The sequence below is a fragment of the Marmota monax genome, unplaced genomic scaffold, assembly GCF_021218885.2.
Source record: "Marmota monax isolate L192 unplaced genomic scaffold, Marmota_monax_Labrador192_F-V1.1 WCK01_AAM20220418_F8-fsc00151, whole genome shotgun sequence".
NCBI lineage: Eukaryota > Metazoa > Chordata > Mammalia > Rodentia > Sciuridae > Marmota > Marmota monax.
In genome coordinates this window covers 2,738,449-2,760,446 of record NW_026694226.1, presented here as the reverse complement: position 1 = coordinate 2,760,446, position 21,998 = coordinate 2,738,449, and the positions used below count along the sequence as shown (strand labels likewise).

Here is a 21,998-nt window from a genome sequence, read left to right as displayed (position 1 = left end):
CTGAGACTGACATGAAACTTGAGAGCCTCCTGCCTCAACCTTGAACACAGACTGCAGGCATGTGCAAGTGCTTAGTAAACTACACTTTTTTGGGGGGATTAAGGACTGAATCCAAGGGAGCTTAACCATTAAGCCACATCCCCAGCCTTTATTTGAGACAAGGTCTTGCTGAGATGCTGGCTTTGAACTTGCAATCCTCTTGCCTTAGCCTCCTGAGCTGATGGGAATAAAGGCCTATGCCACCATGCCCAGTGAACTATACTTCTTTAAAGGATCAGCCTGAAATACAAACTGTTCCTATGCCCAGGGCCCCTAGGATTTTCTAGTAGCATTCCAAAATGGTTTTGGATATCACTCAGTACAGTCATATACCAAATGGAAAGAAAAAGTCTTAGTTTTCCTTTGAAATCTCTATAATTCCTTATGTATATCAATTAAACCTTCCTATCTATTTTTTCCTCAAATATATTTGTTCCCATGGACTAGCCTATGAGCTGCCCACATATAGCATACCACCTGAGGGACTTATGTTTGTATCTCTAGCACTAACACTTTAAAGAAGTGCTGAAATACAAAGCATTTCTATGCTATGATAAATACAGAAGCTGTGAGGGAATGAAACTGCCAAAATGCAGAAGCCCACAGATTTAGGAGGACAACAGATTTAGTTTTATTTCAATCAAATCACAACACTTTCTTTTCCAGCCGCTGCAAAGTTCAGCTACAATTTTCTATTACAGATTAACTTTTAAAAGGTTTCCTGTGACATTACAGCAAGCCTTCTTTTTTCCCCAAACAGAAAAACAGCCCCAAATTCTTCCTCAGAAATAAAAACTCAAATTCCAGTAAATGGTAAATACATGAATTTACAGTAAACCAGACACTTAAAAGGACAGCCAAGAAGTCTTCCAACAGTTTATTAGAAAGAATGTAGACATTTAAAAAAATCCCCACTGTCATGAACATAAATTGAGGTTTTCAGCCAGATAAGCTGAATTAAAAAAAAAAATAAAAAAAATCCAATAGTGTATTAACATTTTTTCACTCATTTGCCATACTGACAGTGCAAATACAAATCTGGTCTAAATGTACAGACTCTCAAGCAACAATGTACAGCTTTCTTCGTCCTCCATGCTAAGAGATGTAAAAGCTTAAGGGCCAAACAATACCAAATGTATAGGCTTCAAAAACCATCTAAGTTAAGGGCATTCACTAGTTTTAGCTAAGATACATCTGGAACACTGACAAGTAATCACTTACATACAATAATATGCAGTAATTTTTTTGAAAAATAAACTTTAGTGTAACAATCCTGTAGGGTACACCAGAGGAAAGGCAGGTTATCAGTTTAAGATGTCAGCCAATTTGTTTCAGCCACTCTTGAGTCCATATCCTAAAACCTAAAATTTAGTTATCTTTCCCTAAGCTGAGAGCTTCCTATCGTGTCAGTAATTATATTATAAAGTAAAGGAACAGGTGAAATATTTTTACTTATCACAACTGCTGTTATCAATTGCCTAGGACCTCAACAGCTTCATGGAAGTCTGGGAAATGTTCATGCATAAGGATAGTGCCTTAGCTGACTTAAATTTGCCCCATACAATGGTATATTATCAACCCTTAGTGAAGCCTTTAAAAAAGGGGGGAAAAACAGGTTGAAAAATGGGTTAAAGGAGGCAAATACAGCATCTGCCTTTAGAGCTATAACTCAGGAATTTTCTCAATTATGAAATCTTGTGAAGAAGTAATTTTCTTTCTCAAAATCCAGGCGACGACAATATTCCTTACTCCAGATCTGGCATTTCTGAAAGGAGTTTTAAAACATTAGTATAAATCACAAGGGAACAATGTACTGATATTATTTTTATAGGAAAAGCAGCCAAAATCGAATTAAAAAGTTCAGCCTAGTGAGTAACTGCTTGTCACTAGCTCAAATTATTGACATTTCTACCTTGGCTATTTATTCAATGCCATAAAAACTTCATTTTTTCTACCAAAAACCATTACCAAGCTGACATCTCTACTTTGAAAGTTTGGCCTTTGACATGAAGCATCACTGTATAAACATACTTTTCATGAAAATACTTACTTTCATCATCACTGTCTTGTGAATCCTATAGAATGAGAAATAGAAAAAGTTACCAAGCTGATCAAATAATCCTATTATCTAAGCAGTTTAGCTGAAGAAGCCAAAGCACTTTATTTAACTAAAGTAGCAAAGATATACAGTTATATTGAATAGAGGAATTTAATCAGTGAACTTATTAAGGTATACTGGCTTACTAAGGAGAATGGATGTACAGCAGAAGATCTAACTTTCTGTAAAAATTGGTGTGTGCTTCCTGGTAAGACTTTAGCACACCCTTTGAATTCTTCCGTCAACTGTCCTCTTCTCTCTTGGCATTCGATGAAAAGAAAAATGGCTCAATACAAAGGTCAATGAAAACAAATTTTAATTCTAGATACTAAAATTAAAATATTTCCAAACTATATTGAATAATTTTCTAGATATCAACAGAATGCCACAAGTTGAGAAAATGGTCTAATTAGTATATTTTCCTCTTAATAGATTTATAATGTCCGTCTGTTTACTTTTACACCTATTTAATTTGCATTCTTAATCAAAGTAATCCCTAAACTTATTTTTTTGAGGATGCATATATTGGGGATTTAACTGAGCTACATCCCCAGCCTCTTTATTTATTTATGAGACAGGGCCTCATCGAGTTGCTAAAGGGCTCACTGAATTGTGGAGGCTGACCTTGAACTTGTGATCCTCCTGCTATAGCCTCCTAAGTCTCTGGGACTTCAGGGGTGCATAATAGCACTCTACCCTAAACTTACTCTTAATTGAATAAACTATATGATGAGGCTATGCAATAATTCTCATGAAATCCAGCCCCTTTAGGAATGGTCCACAAACACCAGTTCCCTAGTAGGTACCCATCTATCAAAAATGGGCACATTTTTAAAACCTGTTTTTTCCCTATATATTTTTTAGGAAAAACAAAAAGAAAGAAAAAAAGCAACCTTGAGTCTATATAAAACAACCTATAAATGCATTGCTTCTCACTATTAAAAGTAAACAGAAAAAAAAGCATTTATAGACTTACATCATCTGCTCCATCTACTTCTGGTAAATCTACATCCTCATCACCACCCATGTTGTTCATCATCTATTTGAAGTGTAAAAATTAGTTTTAAAAATGATGTTAAATTAAGTCCTAATTATTAGGCTGCACACTCCAGAATAAATCTTAAAGTCTTTCTCACAGGTTTTCACAAATGAAAAATGCAGAAGAATCTTAAGACCCTTGCCTTTCTGGAAAAGGTATATTTTTTAGGTAATTTCACAAAACTGTCAGAACTTGAAGAAAAATTAAGCCTAGGTTCTCCCTGAAGTGAGGTTATTAAAATTCATTCAGCAAGACACCCCATATATGAAGGAGAAATAGACCATCAAAATCTGTGTTTAGTGGTGCAGGAAAAGGATGAGATTCATTAAAATTGTAAAGCTCTGTGTATTAAGCTACTTGGCAAGTATATTGTTGTATTCTCATTACGGTGTTAACTGTTGTAAAGCACCAATAAAATGATTTAAAATCAAGCCCTTTAAGATGCTTAATTTGTACAAAAGATGAACAGTAACTATGAAGACACCACATAACTTGAGAGGTACAAATTGTGGAATATGCTCTTGAATTACAATAAACTGGGACTAACAATTGAGCATACTTACATTAAGCAGTAATTTCCCATCTTTAGTTGATAGAAAGTTAAGAAGTATATTACTTTAAGATACACAGATAGTCCAACAGTAAACAACTTATTACCACAGGGACTTTTTTCTCCCTAAATTAAGTTTTATGTAATATTTAAGTTTAAAAAATAAAATTATGTAAATAGCTATATATAACATTGTAAACAAAAATGTAAAACTTGAAACTATTCAATTATATGCTTACCCAGTTTTTACAACTGGAAGGGTGATTAAGCTTAAGTCATACATACCATTTAATGTGTTCAACCTTAACAAAGATGGAAATTCTGGCAGGGGCATAGCTCAGTGAGAATGCATGCTTGTTAGCATGCACAAGGTCCTGGATTTGATTCCTACCACCACAGACACCAAAGAGGAAACCCTGCCTCATGCAACATGGATGACCATGGAGGACATTTTATTAAACAAAGTAAGCAGTCACAGGTCAAATATTGAATGATTCTGCTTATATTAGGTATCTTTAAGTCTTCAAATGCACAGGAAGAGAATAGAATAGTATTTGCTAAGAGCTGGGGGCAGGTGTGGGGAGAAAATGATTTAAGTTTCTGTTCAATAGTTATGAAGTTCCAGCTATATAAACAAAATCAACCAAATTCCAGAGATCTACTATATACCATGTGCCTACAGTTAGCACTGTTTGGCACATAAACAAACTTGAGACAGATCCCATGTTAAATTATCTTTAACATCAATAATAAAAGGGGTAAGCAAGATCCTGACTCAAAATAAAAGATGAAAATGGATGGGGATGGGGTTCAGTGGATAAGCGTCCCTGCATTCAATCTCAGGTACAAAAGGGGGCCACAAGATAGGGGTATGATTTAGTTGTGGTACTTGCCTAGTTTGCCCAAGCCCTGGGTTCAATCCCCAGTACCACAAAAATAAATAAGTAAATAGATACAAACACAGAGAACCCCTAGTTAAATCTCAGTATAAATTTTCTCTGCAACCTAGTCATTGGTGTCTGTTTTTTTTTTAGATGGCATATTACTCAATCCTTACTACCCCAGCCTTCATTAGCTGGCATTACAAGCATGTACCAACCACATCTGGCACAATCTAGTCTTGAATGACATGAATAACTAGTAGTAAAAGTTTCCATACTGTTTGAGGGCTCTGTTGAATGTTTCTATTATATTTTTGAGCAGGAAAAATGCTCAAAATGTGCCACGACCAATGGTAAGTATTGAGGGTAGAATGGCACAAGAGATATAGTACTTAACACATGAAACCACTATCCTCCCCTCCTGTTGAAACAAGGTGCCATTGTCATGTGAGATGTTAAATTTAAGTAGTCAAATACTCAGAATCTGGAAACAACTCTTAATTTTCATAAAAGAAATGCAAATAAAATCTTGTTGATTAAAAAATTTCAAATTGCAGATGAATTTGCAAATTGATTCTCTCTTTTATGGTGCTGGGAATTGAATGTTAGGCAAGCAGTCTACCATTGAATTATATTACTAGCCCTAATATTCTCTTTTCTAATTAGAATTGTTTCAGCATGTTTGGGAAGGTCTATTCTACCAACCAGTGATTAGATTTTTTTTTTTTAATTTTGCCACGGTAATGTGTGACACCTTAGAAAACAGAAGAGCAAGGACTAGCATGGATGTGGGTATATCTCAGTGGTAGAGTGCTTGTGTAGCACACAGCCTGCATAAGGCCCTGGGTTGGATACCCAGCATTCCCCATCCCTAGCCATAAAAACAGGTTCTTTTAAGGCCCTTCTCCCTGGTCTTGAAAAGCAACAATGACCCTACACACATCTCAGAGTGAACAAGGCACCATGATTCTTGGTTTAATTATTTATATCTGTACTATGTAGCTCTAAAATACAAGCAATGGGTACTGCATTAAAAAATCCATTTTAATGCTAGTTACTCTAACTAGCTGTGCTTGATTGACTGTATAGTGTATATATTGTCTTTACACATCAACTTGAGAACCTAATCTTTAAAAAAAAATTAAATTATTATTGTTGAGATCTTATCTGGTGTTACCAAAGAATGGTCTTGAAAATGTCTATCTTGAATTCCATTAGGTGCTTAAAATCAAATTAAAATGACTATGTAAAACTTTACTGGGGGTAGGGGATTAGAGAATGCATTTAAAAGAACTTACCTCAGAGAAACGATCAAAATTAGACATGTCTTCATCTGAATCATCTTCCCAATCTTTCCAATTATTGAAGTCCACACTAAGCCAATTAAGCTATAGATCAATACAAACAACACCCTATGATTAGGTTAATTTGCACCTCAAGACATGTTTTTTGAACTTCAGGCTCATATCTACTATGGGTGCAGGCATGTGTGTGCACACATAAACCCAATCAAAAATGGAAAAATCCCCATCAAATCAATAGGGTTCAGTGGTTAAACCTAACTTTTTTAAAAAAACAAAATTAACTGGTAGAACAATTCGCACATACTTGAATAATTTATTTTTGCAGTGACCAAACCAGGTTCCCACATTATAATCAAGTAATTTACAAAGGCTTCTCCTATGCAATGTCTATTTATCTATGTGCCTTCCCACCATTTATGGTACAGGGGATTAAACTAAGGATCTTGTGCATACAAAACATACTTTCTACCACTCATGTACATGCCCAGCCCCAAAGTCTTTTCTTGAATGCAGAAGATTCTACATCAACTAGAAAATTGATTTTCTAACGACATTTGGTGTTAGAGGAAAAAAGTAAGACTATGAGCTTTTATATTTAGCTTTGAAATAAAAATAAGTGTTATCTTTCATTATTTAAAACATTAACTTTAAAAAAAGAAAATGAAAAACCTACCTTTGCCCTTTCTTTTGTTAACCTAGGCCATGATTGGCCAGACTCTCCTTTTCGTAAACAACATAAAATTGATCTGTCCGTTCTTTTATGCTTGGAATCCTAAAAACAAAAGCACCATCAAACCATTTATTACTTCAGTATCACTAAAGGAGCCTGTTTTTATTTTTATTTATTTTTTATTTTTTTGAGACAGGCCTATAGTTACTATGTTACCCAGGCTGGTCCTCAGTATCTAATGATCCTTCCTCAGTCTTAGGAGTAAGTGGGTTTATAGGCATTTACCATCACTTGGCTCTCACCTCTCCTTTTTTCATTTCTTATCCTAAATATTCTCCAGACTTGAAGAGGCAGGCCCTTGACAGCTAAAAATTTCAAAACTAGGGGCTAGGGCTGTAGCTCAGTCGCAGAGCACTTGCCTAGCATGTGTGAGGCACTGGTTCCACCCTCAATACATTAAAAAAAACAAATTAATAAACAAAGATATTGGGGGGACTATGGTTCGATGGGAGCGTTTGCCTTGCATGTGTGAAGCACTGGGTTCGATCCTCAGCACCTCATAATAAATAAATAAACAAAGGCATTGTGTCCATCTACAACCATAAAAATAAATAAATAGATAAATAAAATGAACAAAGATATTGTGTATCCCTTTATACCTTAAAAAATATTTAAAAAAGAAAAATTCAAAACTATCCAATTGGGGGTTGAGAAGAAGCCCCCCACAATTCTAGTTTAATCTGGCATTATTTTTTTCCTTGTCTGCATAAGATGATATAAAACCTTTAAGAACTGACTAAAGGGCTGAGGTTATAGCTCAGTGGTAGAGCACTTGCCTCAAATGAGTGAGGAACTGGGTTCCATCCTCAGCAACATATTAAATAAATAAATATAGATAGATAGATGAATGAATGAATAAATGAATTTAAAAAAAGGACTTGACTAAATATGGCATTACCACAGAATGGTTTAAAGATTTTATTCTTAGATAAGCCTCAAGATTGCTGCCAAGTCAAAGTACCATAGCATGATCAAAAATAAGCAGAAAAAGGAGAAAGATATTGCTATATAAAGTTAAGACTTTGAACTGTTAAAAAATTAACATCTTAGAACACTTGAAGTATATTATCCATTTCTCTACCATTTAAATCACGATAAAAACATTAAGACTACTTACATTTGGATCAATACAGTGAAAAAGATCAATTTCATTTAAATGTTTAAAATTATCACTTCCTCCAAGACAACTGTATAAAAAAAGAGAAAAAAAGAAATAAGCCTCTTCAAAGATTAGTAATAACTTAAAAAAAAAAAGAACATACAAACCAATTATTTATTTGTCTGAAATAAATTTTTAATCGGATGTTGTAAAATAGCAATTTACCTGAAAGTAAGTTTGGATTTTTCAAAATTTACATTAACATCTTTACTGTCTTCAACACAAAATTCAATGAAGACATAGTCCCTTCGATCGTACCACTTTGCAGAAGCAGGCTGCCTACAAAGAGAAAAAAATTTAAAGTTAAGCTGGAACTCCTAACAATATTTACTTAACACCCAAAGTTTAGTACATAAGTAATACATTTCTCTATTCTTTCTGATACTGACTATTTTGAGGCAATTTACTATAATTTTAAACGCCTTTTTTTTTGGTACCAGGGATTGACCCCAGGGATGCTTAACCATTTAGCCACATCTCCAGCCCTGCTCTATCTTGAGACAGGGTCTCAATAAATTACTGAAGGCCTTACTAAATTGCTGGGATTAAAGTATGTGCCATCATGCCCAGCCCTTATTTATTTTGAGACAAGATCTAAGTTCCTGAGGCTCTCAAAAATTTGCTCAGTCTAGCTTGAACTTTTGATCCTCTTGCCTCAGTGTTCCAATCACTAGAATAAGAAACATGTACCATCCAGCCTTTGTTTTAAAAATTAACAATAACAAGGGCTGGGGATGTGGCTCAAGCGGTAACGCACTCGCCTGGCATGCGTGGGGCACTGGGTTCAATCCTCAGCACCACATAAAAATAAAGATGTTGTGTCCACCGAAAACTGAAAAATAAATAAATAAAAATTAACAATAACAAAAATATTGTCCTGCATAACCATGATAGTTCATTAAAATGATTCATGAAGTTGCAGAGCATGGTGGCACACACCTGTAACCCCAGGGACTCGGAGGCGGAGGAAGGAATATCACAAATTCAAAGCCAGTCTCAGCAACTTAGTAAGACCCTGTCTCAAAGTAAAAACATACACAGGCTAGGGATGTGGCTCAGTGGTTAAGCATACCTGGGTTCAATCCCTGGTACAACAACTACTATATTCCAAGGTAAAACAGGGCTCTAACAATGTTCAGTTTCAGAAGGACAGCAACCTTCCTGGCACACACATTCTGTAATCCTGATGACTCAAGAGAGGCTGAGGCAGATATTTGAGGCCAGCCTGGGAAATTTTACTGAGACCCTGTCTCAAAATATAAAGAGCTGAGGAATGTAGATCGGTGCTAGAGCACGTCTGGGTTCCATCTATAGTACTGGGGGCACAGGAACAACTAGACTGGGGAAGTAGCTCAATGATAGAGTGCAAACAAAAGACCCTAGATTAAATCCTCAGTATTGGGGAAAGATAAAATTCTTAAAAGGCACAGAACAACATTTGAATCTAAAGAATGAGCTAAAAAGATGACAGGAGACAGAACCACATCAATCTCAACTATTTGTATTACTGAATTCTTTGTACTTTGAGAGTCCTGTCTCAAAATACAAATTAAAAAGGACTATAGGGCTGGGGATGTGGCTCAAGCGGTAGCGCGCTTGCCTGGCATGCGTGCGGCCCGGGTTCGATCCTCAGCACCACATACAAACAAAGATGTTGTGTCCGCCAAAAGCTAAAAATATATATATATCTCAAAAAGAACTGTAGATGCAGCCCAGTAGTAAAGTGCCCCTGGGTTCAGTCTTCAGTTACTCCTCCCAAAAGGTAGCAGTAATATATTCAAATCTTAGTCATAAATCAAGACAGCTGATTCCAAACTTTGAAATTCTTAACCCTTTAAATCAAGCACCTCCCTGCCTGTATGCAAGCCTGTAGTTCCAGCTACCCTGCTGGCTGAGGTAGCAGGATGAATAGAACCCAGAAAATTGAGACCAGCCTGGGCAATACAGCAAGATTGTGTGTGTGGGGGGGGGGGGTGTGCTGGGGACTGAACCCAGGGCCTTGTGCAATGTAAGGTAAGGCAAGCTCTCTACCAACAGAGATATATCCCCAGCCCTGCAAGATGCTTTTAAAAATATAAATTTATTTATTTATTTTAGTTCTAGGTAGACACAATACCTTTATTTTACTTTTATGTGGGGCCAGGGATCAAACCCAGAGCCTCACACATGCTAGGCAAGCATATTACCACTAAGCCACAACCCCAGCCCCAGGGTGCTATCTTTAAAAGATCTAACCAAACTTCTGTGGAATAGGGAATTATAACTTAGAATGTTAGTATGCTGATTCAATGATTTATTTCTTCAATAGACCACATATTATTTCTATTTTTCTTATAGACACAATGTACTTTATATATGGTAATGAGTGGTGGTTAACTGAAAATAGTTGCTACCTAGGGACTAGGGAGGAAGTGTTGGTATAGCTCAGTGGTAGAACATGCACTTAGCATGTACGAGGCCCCAAAACCACCCCCCCCTCAAAAAAAATGGTAATGCCTCATAGTCCTATTTCTTTAAATTTTTTTTTATCTATTTTTATGTGGTAATGAGGATTGAACCTGGTGTTTCATAAATGCTAGACAAGCACTATACCACTGAGCCACAACCACCGTCTAACAGTCCTATTTTTTTTCAAAGAGAACAATTTTACATTGTATAAGAATTGCTATTTTACTTTTTTTTTTTTTTTAGAGAGAGAGAGAGAATTTTAGTATTTATTTTCTAGTTTTCGGCAGACACAACATCTTTTTTTGTATGTGGTGCTGAGGATCGAACCCGGGCTGCACGCATGCCAGGTGAGCGCGCTACCTCTTGAGCCACATCCCCAGCCCTCACAGTCCTATTTTTAAGGTAGCATTAATGAACCTAGGGATGTAGCTCAGTGGTAGAATGCTTGTCAAGCATGCACAAAGCCCTGGGTTCAATCCCCTCCAAACTGGAAGGAAAACAAAACAAATAAAAACCCATGCATTAAAGATAACAACCAGAAGAAAAACTCTCCAGGTGCCAAAATAGCATTCCCAACTAAAAGGAACCAGAGTTCCTTTACATAAATGGCTGTTGCCAGATCTAAGGTGGGACATATGAACTTGGGACATTTTGCACAAATAAAACTTTTTTTTTGGGGGGTGGGTGGGGTGGGTAACTCGAGATTGAACTCAGGGGCACTAACTACTGAGCCACATCCCCAGCCCTATTTTGTATTTTATTTAGAGACAGGGTCTCACTGAGTTGCTTAGTGTCTTGCAGTTGCTGAAGCTGATTTTGAACTCTTGATCCTCTGGCCTCAGCATCGGAGCCACTGGAATTACAGGTATGCACCACTGTGCCCAGCCCAAATGAAGCTTTGAAGATCATGAGGTCATTCAAAATAGGAGACAACAGCTGGACATAGTGGTGCACACCTGTAATCCCAGCAACTCAGGAGGCTGAGTGAAGCAAGAGGCAAACTGAGGCCCCTTAGTGAGATCCTGTCTCAAAACAAAAAACAAGACCGGGCATGTAGCTCAGTGGTATAGTGCCCTAGGCTCAATCCCCCTCATGCAAAATTAAAAACAAGAAGCAACATATACCAAGAGGCCATTTGAGCACACAAAGGAATGACTACTGGAGCTGGGGATGCAGGTGAGCACAAACAAAAGAGCACTTGCCAACCCTGTGTGAACCCTGGGTTCAATCCCCAGTACCCGAAATAAATATAAGAATCAACCAACCAACCAACCTTAACTTAATTCCAGCTTAGATGAAATATGAGGCAAAGGAACATGTTAAATGATTCCATAAACCAGTTCTTTCAGGCTAGTAACAAATCCTGACCATCATGTAATAAAAAATTGATCTTGATTACAAGACAGCTAACTAAGAGATTTGTATATTAAGAGCCTGTAGATCATGCATATCCACAAGATGAGGATCCTAATTAGAATAAAGTATACTTGTATCAAAATTGACTTTATTGACACGTGTAACTAAAAATAAAAAAAATAAAATTTTAAGGGGAGGGAGATTAAAGAGGAGTGGTAGTGCATGCCTGTAATCCTGGCAGCCTGGGGGGCTGAGGCATGAGGATATCCAACTTCAAAGCCAGGTTCAGGGCTGGGGTCGTAGCTCAGTAATAGAGCTCTTGCCTAGCATGTGTGTAACACTGAGTTCAATTCTCAGCACCACATAAAAATAAACATAAAAAAAAGCAAGCAAGCAAGCAAGCAAGCTGGCTTCAGCAATTTAGTTAGATCCTAAGAAACTTAGTAAGACAGACTCTTGTCTCAAAACAAAAAATGGGCCTGGCATGGCAATGCATGCCTATAATCCCAGCAGTTTGGGAGGCTGCAGCAAGAGGATCACAAGTTCACAGCCAGCCTCAGCAATTTGGTGAGGACTTCAGCAACTCAATTGAGATCCCGTTTCAAAATAAAAAATAAAAAAGACTGGTGACTGGTTCAGTTGTTGAACATCCCTGGGTTCAATCACTAGTGCACACACACCAAAAAAAAAAAGACCTCTAGAAGGAGTAGCCTGGTTAAACTGAATTTTTCAGCTCTTCAGTTTGTTTGGATTTGTGTGTATGAATTTTTTTTTTTTTTTTTTACTTTTTTAAAATATGTAGTCCTGATAATCGAACCCAGTGCCTCACACATGCTAGGCAAGTGCTCTACCACTGAGCCACAACCCCAGCAACAACTTTATTATTTTTATGTAATTTTTAGTTACACTTGAAAATAGAATATATTCTGACATTTTATATATATACACACACACACACACACACACACACACACACAGAATATAACATCCCATTCCTGCAGCTATACATATATGGAGTTATACTGGTCCTATATTCATATATGAACATAGGAAAGTTATGTCCAATTTCTGTTCATATTCTTTAATATGAACAGAAATTGGACATAACCAGAACAAGGAAAGAGTCAATCTACTTTCCTCAGATTCACACCACGTAATCTATATATTTGTATCACTATTATGTAATGAATTGCTCTTCCCCTAAATATATATGAAGTCCAGGGCTGGGGATATAGCTTAGTTGGTAGGGTGCTTACCTCCCACACACAAGACCCTGGGTTCAATCTCCAGCACCCCCCCATATATATATATTTACATGAAGTCCTAATCCCAAGCACCTAAGAAAGTAACTATATATTTGGAGAAAAATTTTCTTCTTTTTCTTGTAAGGGGAGGTGGTACTCGGGATTGAATTTGGGGGTACTCAACCACTGAGTCACATCCCCACCTCTATTTTGTATTTTATTTAGAGACAGGGTCTCACTGAGTTGCTTAGTGCCTTGTAGTTGCTGAAGCTGGCTTTAAACTCCTGATTCTCCCGTCTTAGCCTCCTGAGTTACTGGGATTACAGGCATGAGCCACCAGGCCTGGCTTTTTTTTTTTAAGGTAATTAGGTGAAAATAAGATCTTGGAGTAGGTTCTGATCCAAAATGAAATACCCTTATAAGAAGGGATTAAGACACATGCAATTACAGAGAAAGACAAAAGATGGCAACCAGAAAGGCAAGGAGAGAGGCCTCAGAAGAAACTATCCCTGTTGACAATCTTAATCTTGGACTACCATAATAGTGAGGAAATAAATAGTTGTTTAAGTTACACAGTCTGTGATACTTTATTATGGCAGCCATATCAAACTAATACAATAATTTCCTAGGCAATAAAGAAATTTAAATTATTTAAGCCATGGGGTAAGGCCAAGACAAAAATGGCTTCTACATTTTTCAGTGGTTGCTGAAAATAAAATTGGGACAAAGATACATACAATTCAGGGAAAGGGGACTGAATGCCCTACACCTGATCTTGAGCCTTTTTAATTAGCATTGGCAAAATTCACACCAGTGCCAATCTACAAATTCACTTTAATACAGATATAAAAATTGTTTATACCTCTCCATATACTATGTAAGTCCACTACTTAGAGAAAAACAAAAAAAAAAAAGCAAACCCAATGGGACATTTCATGTTCTTCTGACCAGCATTTCTAAGCTCAGATTTAGGGCTATATAATATCAAATGAAGGAACTAAATTTTTCATAGCCTGAAATTCTTTCCTATAGGTCTTAATCGGGTAGCTTTTAATCCTAATGTGTAGAAAATTACAAGCACCACAGTTTAAAAATAGATGCCCCAAGGAAGCTAAATGCCTCTAATCTCAGCAGCTTGGGAAGCTGAGGCAGGGGGACCACCAAGTTCAAAGCCAGACTCAGCAATTCAGCAAGGTCTTAAGCAACTAAGCAAGACTGTCTCAAAAAATAAAAAGGGCTGGAGATGTGGCTCAGTAGTTAAGTGCACCTGGGTTCAACAAAACAAAACAGGGCTGAGTATGGGATGCAGCTCAGTGATAAAGCACTCAACTAGCATGTACAAAGCCCTGTGTTCCATCCTCAAGAAATACTGGATGTAACAGAATGCTACAGCATATAATTTGTCACTACCTCCAACAATAAGGACAAAACACCCCTGAGTTCAATACCCTACACAAGGCAAATATATATTTATATAATATATATTACTTTTTTTCAGAATATAAAAGGCTTATAAATCTTAGTTACTATCATAACTCAAGTAAATCTGACTCACTGAAATACATTTAGCACAACCTAATATACATATATACATGTAGATTTTTCTTCACACAGAATTCCTCATCATTTTAGTTATCCCCTCAGCTATTTTTAAAATCTTTCTTTTTACAGCAGTGTCCAGATAAGTTTCATTACAAATCAAGGGTATTTTCAGTTGTAGATGAACACAATACCTTTATTTTATTTATTTATTTTTTTAATGTGGTGCTAAGGATGGAACCCAGCACCTTGCACGTGCTGGGCAAGCACTCTACTGTTGAGTCACAGGCCCAGCCCCTTATTTATTTTTTTTTTATGTGGTGCTGTGCATTGAACTCTGTACCTCATACATACTGGGCAAGCAGTCTACCACTGAGCTACAACCTCAGCCCTCAAATCAAGGCTTCTAACCACAAGAACAGGATCCTAATTAAAATAAATTTGGGCCACTGTGCCCAAATACACTCTGTGTCAAAATACACTCTAAGGGGCTGGAGTTGTGACTCAGTGGTAGAGCTCTTGCACTGCATACAAGGAAATAAAAATAAAAGTCCATTGACAAAAAAGTTTTTTGAAAAAAAAATTCTACTATTGTGTATATCTAAAATGAATTTAAGCCAGGTGTGGTGGCACACACCTGTAATCCCAGTGGCTTGACAGGCTGAGACAGGAGGATCCCGAGTTCAAAGCCAGCCTCAACAAAGGTGAGGCACTAAGCAACTCAGTGAGATCCTATTTCTAAACAAAATACAAAAAAAGGCTGGGGACATGGCTCAGTGGTTGAGTGCCCCTGAGTTCAATCCCTAGTTCCCCAACACCACCCAAAAAAAAAAAAAAAAAAATTCGCATTGCACCCCATCAGTTAAAAACTAAAATAAAAATAAACAAATCAGGGCTGGGGTTGTGGCTCAGTGGCAGAGCACTTTGCCTAGCATGTGTGAGGCACTGTGTTCGATTCTCAGTACCACATATCAATAAATAAAATAAACGTCCACTGACAACTGAAAAAATATTTTTAAAAAGCAAAAAGGTTGAAATAAATAAACAAATCAAATTTTCTACATATACAAATATGGTACATCATTACAATACCGGAAAAATTTGATTCTTACTCAAATCACTGTGGAAAAAATTAGCAGGTTATCATCTAATTACAAAACATTAACATCTTAATCCGTAGTCAGATGCACTGGAGAAAATAGCAAAAATGGTCATTTAATAAAATTGTTCAGTTGTGCATGGTGATGCACACCAGTATCTCTATAGTGACTTGGAAGGCTGAGACAGGAGGATCAAGTTTGAGGCCAGCCTGGGCAATTTAGGAAGACACAGTCTCAAAATAAAAAGGGTAGTCAGGCATGGTGGTGCAGGCTTATAATCCCAGCGGTTTGGGAGGCTGAGGCAGGAGTATCGGAGTTCAAAGCCAGCCTCAGAAACATCGCAAGGTGCTAAGCAACTTAAGAGGGATAAGAGATATGCTTGGCTTTCTCAGAGACTTTCTTTCATGGCACTGGGGACTGAATCCACCAGTACTCTACTATTGATTTACAACCCCAACCCTTTTTAATCATTCAGTTTGAAATAGCTCTGGCTAAATTGCTGAGGCTGGCCTTAACCTTGGGATCCTCTTACATACTTTGAGAGTAGATAAGCTTGACCTCAGTAGCAAAACACCTGCCTAGCACATGTGAGGCACTCGGTTCAATCCTTAGCCCCACATAAAAATAAATAAAATAAAGGCATTCTATCCATCTACGGGGGTGGGGGGGGTCCTTATTCCTGGCTTAGTTTAGTTTATCTTTATTGATGAAAAGTAAGTGATGTATTTTAACAATCTAATTGGTTTTAAGTACTTAGATAGTAACTTCATTTTCTTGAAGAAATGCTTTTTTGTTGCTTTTAGTTGTAGATGGACACAATACCTTTTTTTTTTTAAAATGTGGCGCTGAGAATCAAATCCAGTGCCTCACAGGTTCTAGGCAAGTGCTCTACCACTGAACTACAATCCCAGCCCCAATAACTTTATTTAGATATTTAAACATATAAGACACTGGAGGCATAATACATTCATTCCCCACCAGTATACAACTTCATATACTTTATTTTTTGGTCGGAGGACTGAACCCAGGGGCAATTAACCACTGAGCCACATCCCCTGTCTTTTTGTTTATTTCATTTTTTAAATATTTTTTAAAAAATAGTAGATGAACACAATACCATTTTTAAAAAAAATGTGGTGCTGAGAATTGAACCCAGTGCCTCACGCATGCTAGGCGAGCACTCTACCAACTGAGCTATAACCCCAGCCTGTACCCAGTTTTTTAAAAATTTTATTTAGACAGGGTCTCACTGAGTTGCTTAGGGCCTCGATAAGTTGTGGAAACTGGCTCTGAACTTAGAATCCTCCGGTCTCAGCCTCCTGAGTCACTGGATTACAGGCATGTGCCACTGTGCCCAGCTACATACTTTAGTTCTATCAAGTTTGAGGCCAGTCTCAACAAAGTGAAGCCCAAAGCAATCTGGAAAAACGGTCTCAAAAAAAAAAAAAGGTTGTGTGTGTGTGTAGGAATATGGCTCAGTGGTTATGCACACCTGGAATCAATTCCCAATACCAAAATATATAAATAAATCTATAAAATCTATCACAATCTATCCACACAGTAAACAAAAAGTTTAATACAACGTATTCTGTATTTTGATAGTGAAATTACTGGATGCAACAATTCTCCATTTAAGAACTCAGATGAGGCCAGATACAGTGGGTGATGCCTGTAAGTAATCCAAGGCTGAGATAGGAGGATCACAAGTTCAAAGGCAGCTTCAAAACTTAGTGAAGCCCTAAGCAATTTAGCAAGAACCTGTCTTGAAATAAAAAGGGTTGGCTAGTAATTCCAGTAGCTCCAGAGGCCAAGGAAGGAGGATTAGGAGTTCAAAGCCAGCCTCAGGAACAGTAAGGTGCTAAGCAACTCAGTGAGACCCTGTCTCTAAATAAAATACAAAATAGGGCTGGGGGTGTAGCTCAGTAGTCAATCCCCCCAAGTTCAATTCCTGGTACCAAAAAGGCAGGGGGAGGGGGCTGGCCATGTGGCTCAACGGCTAAGTGCTCCTGGGTTCAGTCCAGGCACCAAAACAAAAACTATAAACTGTGAGCAATGGTGCACACCTTTAATTCCAGCTATTGTAAGGTGAGACAGGAGGATCCCCCAAGTTGAAGAACAGCCTGGGTAGTACTGGGATGTGGCTCAGTGGTCGAATGCCCCTGAGTTCAATCCCCAGTGCCAAAAACCAAACAAAAAAAAACTAAGTTGACTCGAAACAATTGATATTACAAAGGTATGGTTTTCCTAAAATAGGATATCACTAACTACCTAAAACCCCTAAATGATATAGGCATCTAAATTTTTAAAGTGCAAAAATTAAAAAGGTCGATCTTAATAAAACAGTCACTTTGCACACATGTGATTTTGTCATTTTTAGTTAATGTTTTCTAGTTAAAGTCTAACTGAGCAAGAAAGAAGAAAATCCAGTTACCAGGTTACAGCGGTTAGGAAATCAACACTGAACAAAGGCCAACATCATTTACTCTTTTCTACCTTAAAGAAATTAACCATATACAATATGCTATGACAATTTATTTTGAAGGCTAAAACTGATCATTTTATTTGGGGGGTTTAATCCTACTGAATGATATAGCAAAATAAGATTTTAAAATTACAGAGAATCAAGAGTATGTTTCCAGAAAATGTATTGAAACACACAGGCACAAAAGTAAGTAAAACTAGGGGGCTGGGGACATAGCTCAGTTGGTAGAGTGCTTACCTTTCATGTACAAGGCCCTGGGTTCAATCCCCAGCACCACAATTAAAAAAAAAAAAAAAACAATCAAAAGTAAGTAAAACTAGCTCATCACCCATTGTTAACTGCTCCTACAAGGTAATAATTTATAAGGAAGTGCAAAGTAGCACTCCCTACATTAGGTTGATGCAAGGTCTTTTTGTGTGGGGGACGAGGTGTGGCAGGGATTCAACCGAAGGCCTCCCCCATGCTAAATGGGCACTCTACCAGAGCTACACAACAACCCTATTTTTTAAATCTTGTGGCAGTTTCTAAGTTGCCTGGAAGCTTGTCATTCTCATGCCTCAGCCATGTTCAATGTCTGCCAAGGTTTTTTATTTGTGTGTGTGTGTGTGTGTATGTGTCTGTGGTACTGGGGATTGAACATGTGAGGGCATTGTGCATGTGAAGCAAGCACTCTACTAATTGAGCTATATCCCCAGCCCTGCAAAATCTTAAATGAAGAGATGTATTAAAACTCCAGTTTTCAGGGCTAGAGATGTAGTACAGAGATAGTGCTTGTCCAACATGGAGACTCTAAGGTTAAATCCACAGAAGAAAAAAAGGGGGGGGGGGACAACCTTCTCAAAGGTAGATATGAAATCAGGAGACTTTCACATAAAGTACTTGAAAAAACTTGTAATCTAACAATTTCAAGTAGAAAAATCAGGAAGTTTCTATATAGGGAGAAAAAAAAAATCTCCAAACCCTCAAGACTTTCAGCATAAATCTCTCCACCTCTAAAAAACTTCCTAACACCCAGGCATGGTGGCACATGTCTGTAATCCCAGTTTGGGAGGCTGAGACAGGAGGATCCTGAATTCAAAGCCAACCTCAGCAACAGGGAGGTGCTAAGCAACTCAGTGAGACCCTGTCTCTAAATAAAATACAAAATAGGCTGGGGATGTGGCTCAGTGGCTGAGTGTCCCTCAGTTCAATCCCTAGTACCCTCCACCCCCCCACACACACATGAAACCACAACTTCATAACAGACATCAACAAATTAAACTCTTATCAGATGGATTCTTTGTAGAATTTATGACCTATTACAGGTCTCTTCCAATCCAAATAACTGACTCCTAAGATTCAACTCATCTAAGCCAATAGCTGGATAAGATGGCCTTAAGAGTTTACAAGATAACACATACTGAGCACTTTTAAAGAAATACACCTGGTCTCTTCAACAGAGCAAAAATGAAGGTAAGGAGAAAATGCTTTTGGGACTATTGATTGCTACACCTTTCATATATTTACATACCTTGACATTTTACTTATTAACTGATGTCCAGAAAGTGTTTTAAATCAAGCCACTTCAAACATAATATTCTTCATGAAAAGATATCTTGACTACTATTAAATTGGTTATGCTTTATCCAAAAATTCACCTTCTCCTTACATCAATTTTCAAATTATAAAAGGCATTTTAGCCATGCACAGTGGCACCGGCCTATAATCCCAGAGGCTCAGGAGACTGAGGCAGAATGATCAAAGGAAGCTTCAGCAACTAGGAAGGACCTAAGCAACTTATGGAGTTCCTTCTCCAAAAAAAAAAAAAAAAAAAAAGAAGGGGGGTTAAGACAGAGAATCCTTGCCACATAATTTTTTTTTTTGGTATGTGGTGCTGGCAATTGAACCCAGGACCACCTTGTGCATTCAAGGCAAGAACTCTACCAAATGAGCTATATCCCCAGCCCCCTCTTCTGCTTTTCCTTTCAAAATTTAATGTATCAGGACTACATTAGCATAAGATATAAATTTATATTTTCTTAAAAAGTAAACTCTAGAGGCTGGGGATATAACTTGATTGGTAGGGTGCTTGCCTCGAATGCACAAGGCCCTGGGTTCAATCCCCAGCAGCACACACGCACACAAAAGTAAACTCTACTAGAAGTCACTCTGGAGGGAGTTGGGAATCCTGGAAAAGTTCTGATATTCACCCTTATTCATAGAAATAAAGGTTTTCTCCTGGCAGGCTCAGCCATCAACTGACTGCAGTGTATCTCAAACTTACTTATTTAGATTTCTAGCCTTATAAAATACATAATTAAATCCTGGAAAGTAATTTGCTTTCTATAGAAAAACATTGTTCTCCATAGTGACTTGAGTTAATCCTCCTCACTATAAAATCTCACATTTGAAAAACTAAAAGCTTTTCAGGAGAACGTAAGGCCTGGAAAACAGTGCCAAGAATTCTTAATTGGTTAAAATCACTGAGGTTTTCCTTTGTCATAATTAAGATCGCTATCTTTACCTGGAACTTGGAATGTGGCTCAATGGTAAAGCATTTGCCTACCATGTGCGGGCCTGGGTTTGATCCCAAGCACCGCAAAGGAAAACACACTACCAACGAACCTGCAATAAACATAAACTTAAGCACTTTATAAAGGTCATTATATTACCTGTTCCATCCTTACATTGAGAAGATAATGAAACCTCACTTAAAGTTTAACGTGGAACACAGAAAACGTCCACACATATTTTTCCAACTCGACCTGGTAACTTCTCGCTCCCAGGGAAGCGGCTGAATTTGGGCAAACTTCATTATTTTCAAGAAACTGGAGTTAGGAAACGTCCTGGAAGGACCCACATTCAAGAAACCAAGACACAGGAGAGGAAGTAACTTGTGGAGACTGCATGCCTCCCTCAAGTTGCCTAGCAGTACCTGCCGCTCACGGCGGAGGGCCGCGTGGTGCAATACCAGGAACAACATCAGCTTCAGATGGCACCCACCACGGGTACCCTTGACCCAAGGCCTGGCCGCGGCATGAAGAAGCGGCAGGACCTGAGTGCCCACGCCTCCAGAGCGCCCGCTCCGCAAAAGCTCACAGGAGCTCAGGACCCAGGGCTAAGTTAGGAGTTACGAGCGACCCGTATGGCAGGAGGTAGAAAAAGTGAGCTTTCTGCCAGGGTCGGGGCCGCCAAGGGACGGTTTAGAGGTGGGGGAAGCAGACATCTGGAGGAAAAAATGTCCTCCACCAGCCAACGGTAACCGGAACAAGGATCCCCGGACCTCCCACCCCCAGGAAGGGACGACTGCCCCCCACTGAGGAGAATGAGCCTAAGGGGCCGCAAGCGGGGGGAGGGCAGAGAGCCACTTCCCGGCAGCTCAGGAGCCACCAGAGCGGCCTCGGCCTCACTCCGGGCGACCTTCCCGCGGCGGGATGTCGCACTCACATTGTGAACGGGGCAGGGGGACGGGCGAACGGGTGGGCGGGCCTCTCCGGCGGCGGCGGCTGGGGAATCGGCTCCTCTCCGATGGCGACTCCGGCGTTTTCTCCCCAATCGCGGCCTCTAGTCGCTCTCCTTAGGCGACGGCGGCAGCGGGCTCGACCTAGATCCCCAGAATGCACCGCGCGAAGAGAGCGGCTCTTCGACCGGGGAGAAGAGGAAAGTGTAGGAAAAGGGGCGCGAGGACGGAGAAAGAACGTGCGTGCGTGCGAGCGAGGGGTGGTGAGGCCGGGCGGCGGCTGGTGACGCAGCAAAATGCCCGGGCCCTGTAGCCGCGCGTGCGCAGTCTTTGTTTTCGGGCTCCTGCGCGGCTTTCTAGAGATATCTACGGAAAGGGCGGGGCCACCCTGCTCCTTCGCGATCCTTCCCGGCGCGGGCCCCGCCCTTCGCCCTCTCACCCCCTCCGGTGGCTGACTAGTTCCCGCCTCTCCTCCCGCTCTCCCCTCTCGCGTTAGAAAACCGTTGGCTGCCTAACCGCCCGGCCACGCGCCTTTGGCGATTTCCCTGACCAAAGGGCTGCGTTTGCTCTGAGAGTAAGGTTAAAGCCCA

The 21,998-nt window shown here is 39.0% G+C and overlaps 1 protein-coding gene across 3 annotated transcripts; it reads right to left on the bottom strand.

Moving 5' to 3' along the window:
- Positions 1-646: 646 nt before the first annotated feature.
- Ptges3 (prostaglandin E synthase 3) lies at positions 647-21,813 on the bottom strand. Of its 3 annotated transcripts, XR_009228810.1 has the most exons (9): positions 21,396-21,813; positions 7,966-8,079; positions 7,759-7,828; positions 6,585-6,683; positions 5,906-5,995; positions 3,114-3,176; positions 2,284-2,396; positions 2,090-2,114; positions 647-1,804 (listed from the first exon to the last, which is right to left on the bottom strand). XR_009228810.1 is itself a non-coding variant. In XM_046466695.1 (8 exons), coding segments are annotated over exons 1-8 (483 nt in total). In that variant the 5' UTR covers positions 21,398-21,813; the 3' UTR covers positions 647-1,784. The 3 variants fall into 3 exon arrangements, 1 of the variants encoding a protein (XP_046322651.1); XR_009228809.1 differs by having other exon boundaries at positions 2,090-2,396; XM_046466695.1 differs by lacking the exon at positions 2,284-2,396.
- Between the last annotated feature and the right edge of the window lie 185 nt (positions 21,814-21,998).

Bases quoted from the DNA above. Each gene is read 5' to 3' on its own strand.
- Ptges3 (XM_046466695.1), bottom strand. The intron at 6,684-7,758 runs GTAAGTAGTCTT...TTTTGTTTTTAG, and splicing joins TTCACTGTATTGATCCAAAT to GATTCCAAGCATAAAAGAAC. The intron at 1,805-2,089 runs GTAAGTATTTTC...AACTCCTTTCAG, and splicing joins ACAAGACAGTGATGATGAAA to AAATGCCAGATCTGGAGTAA.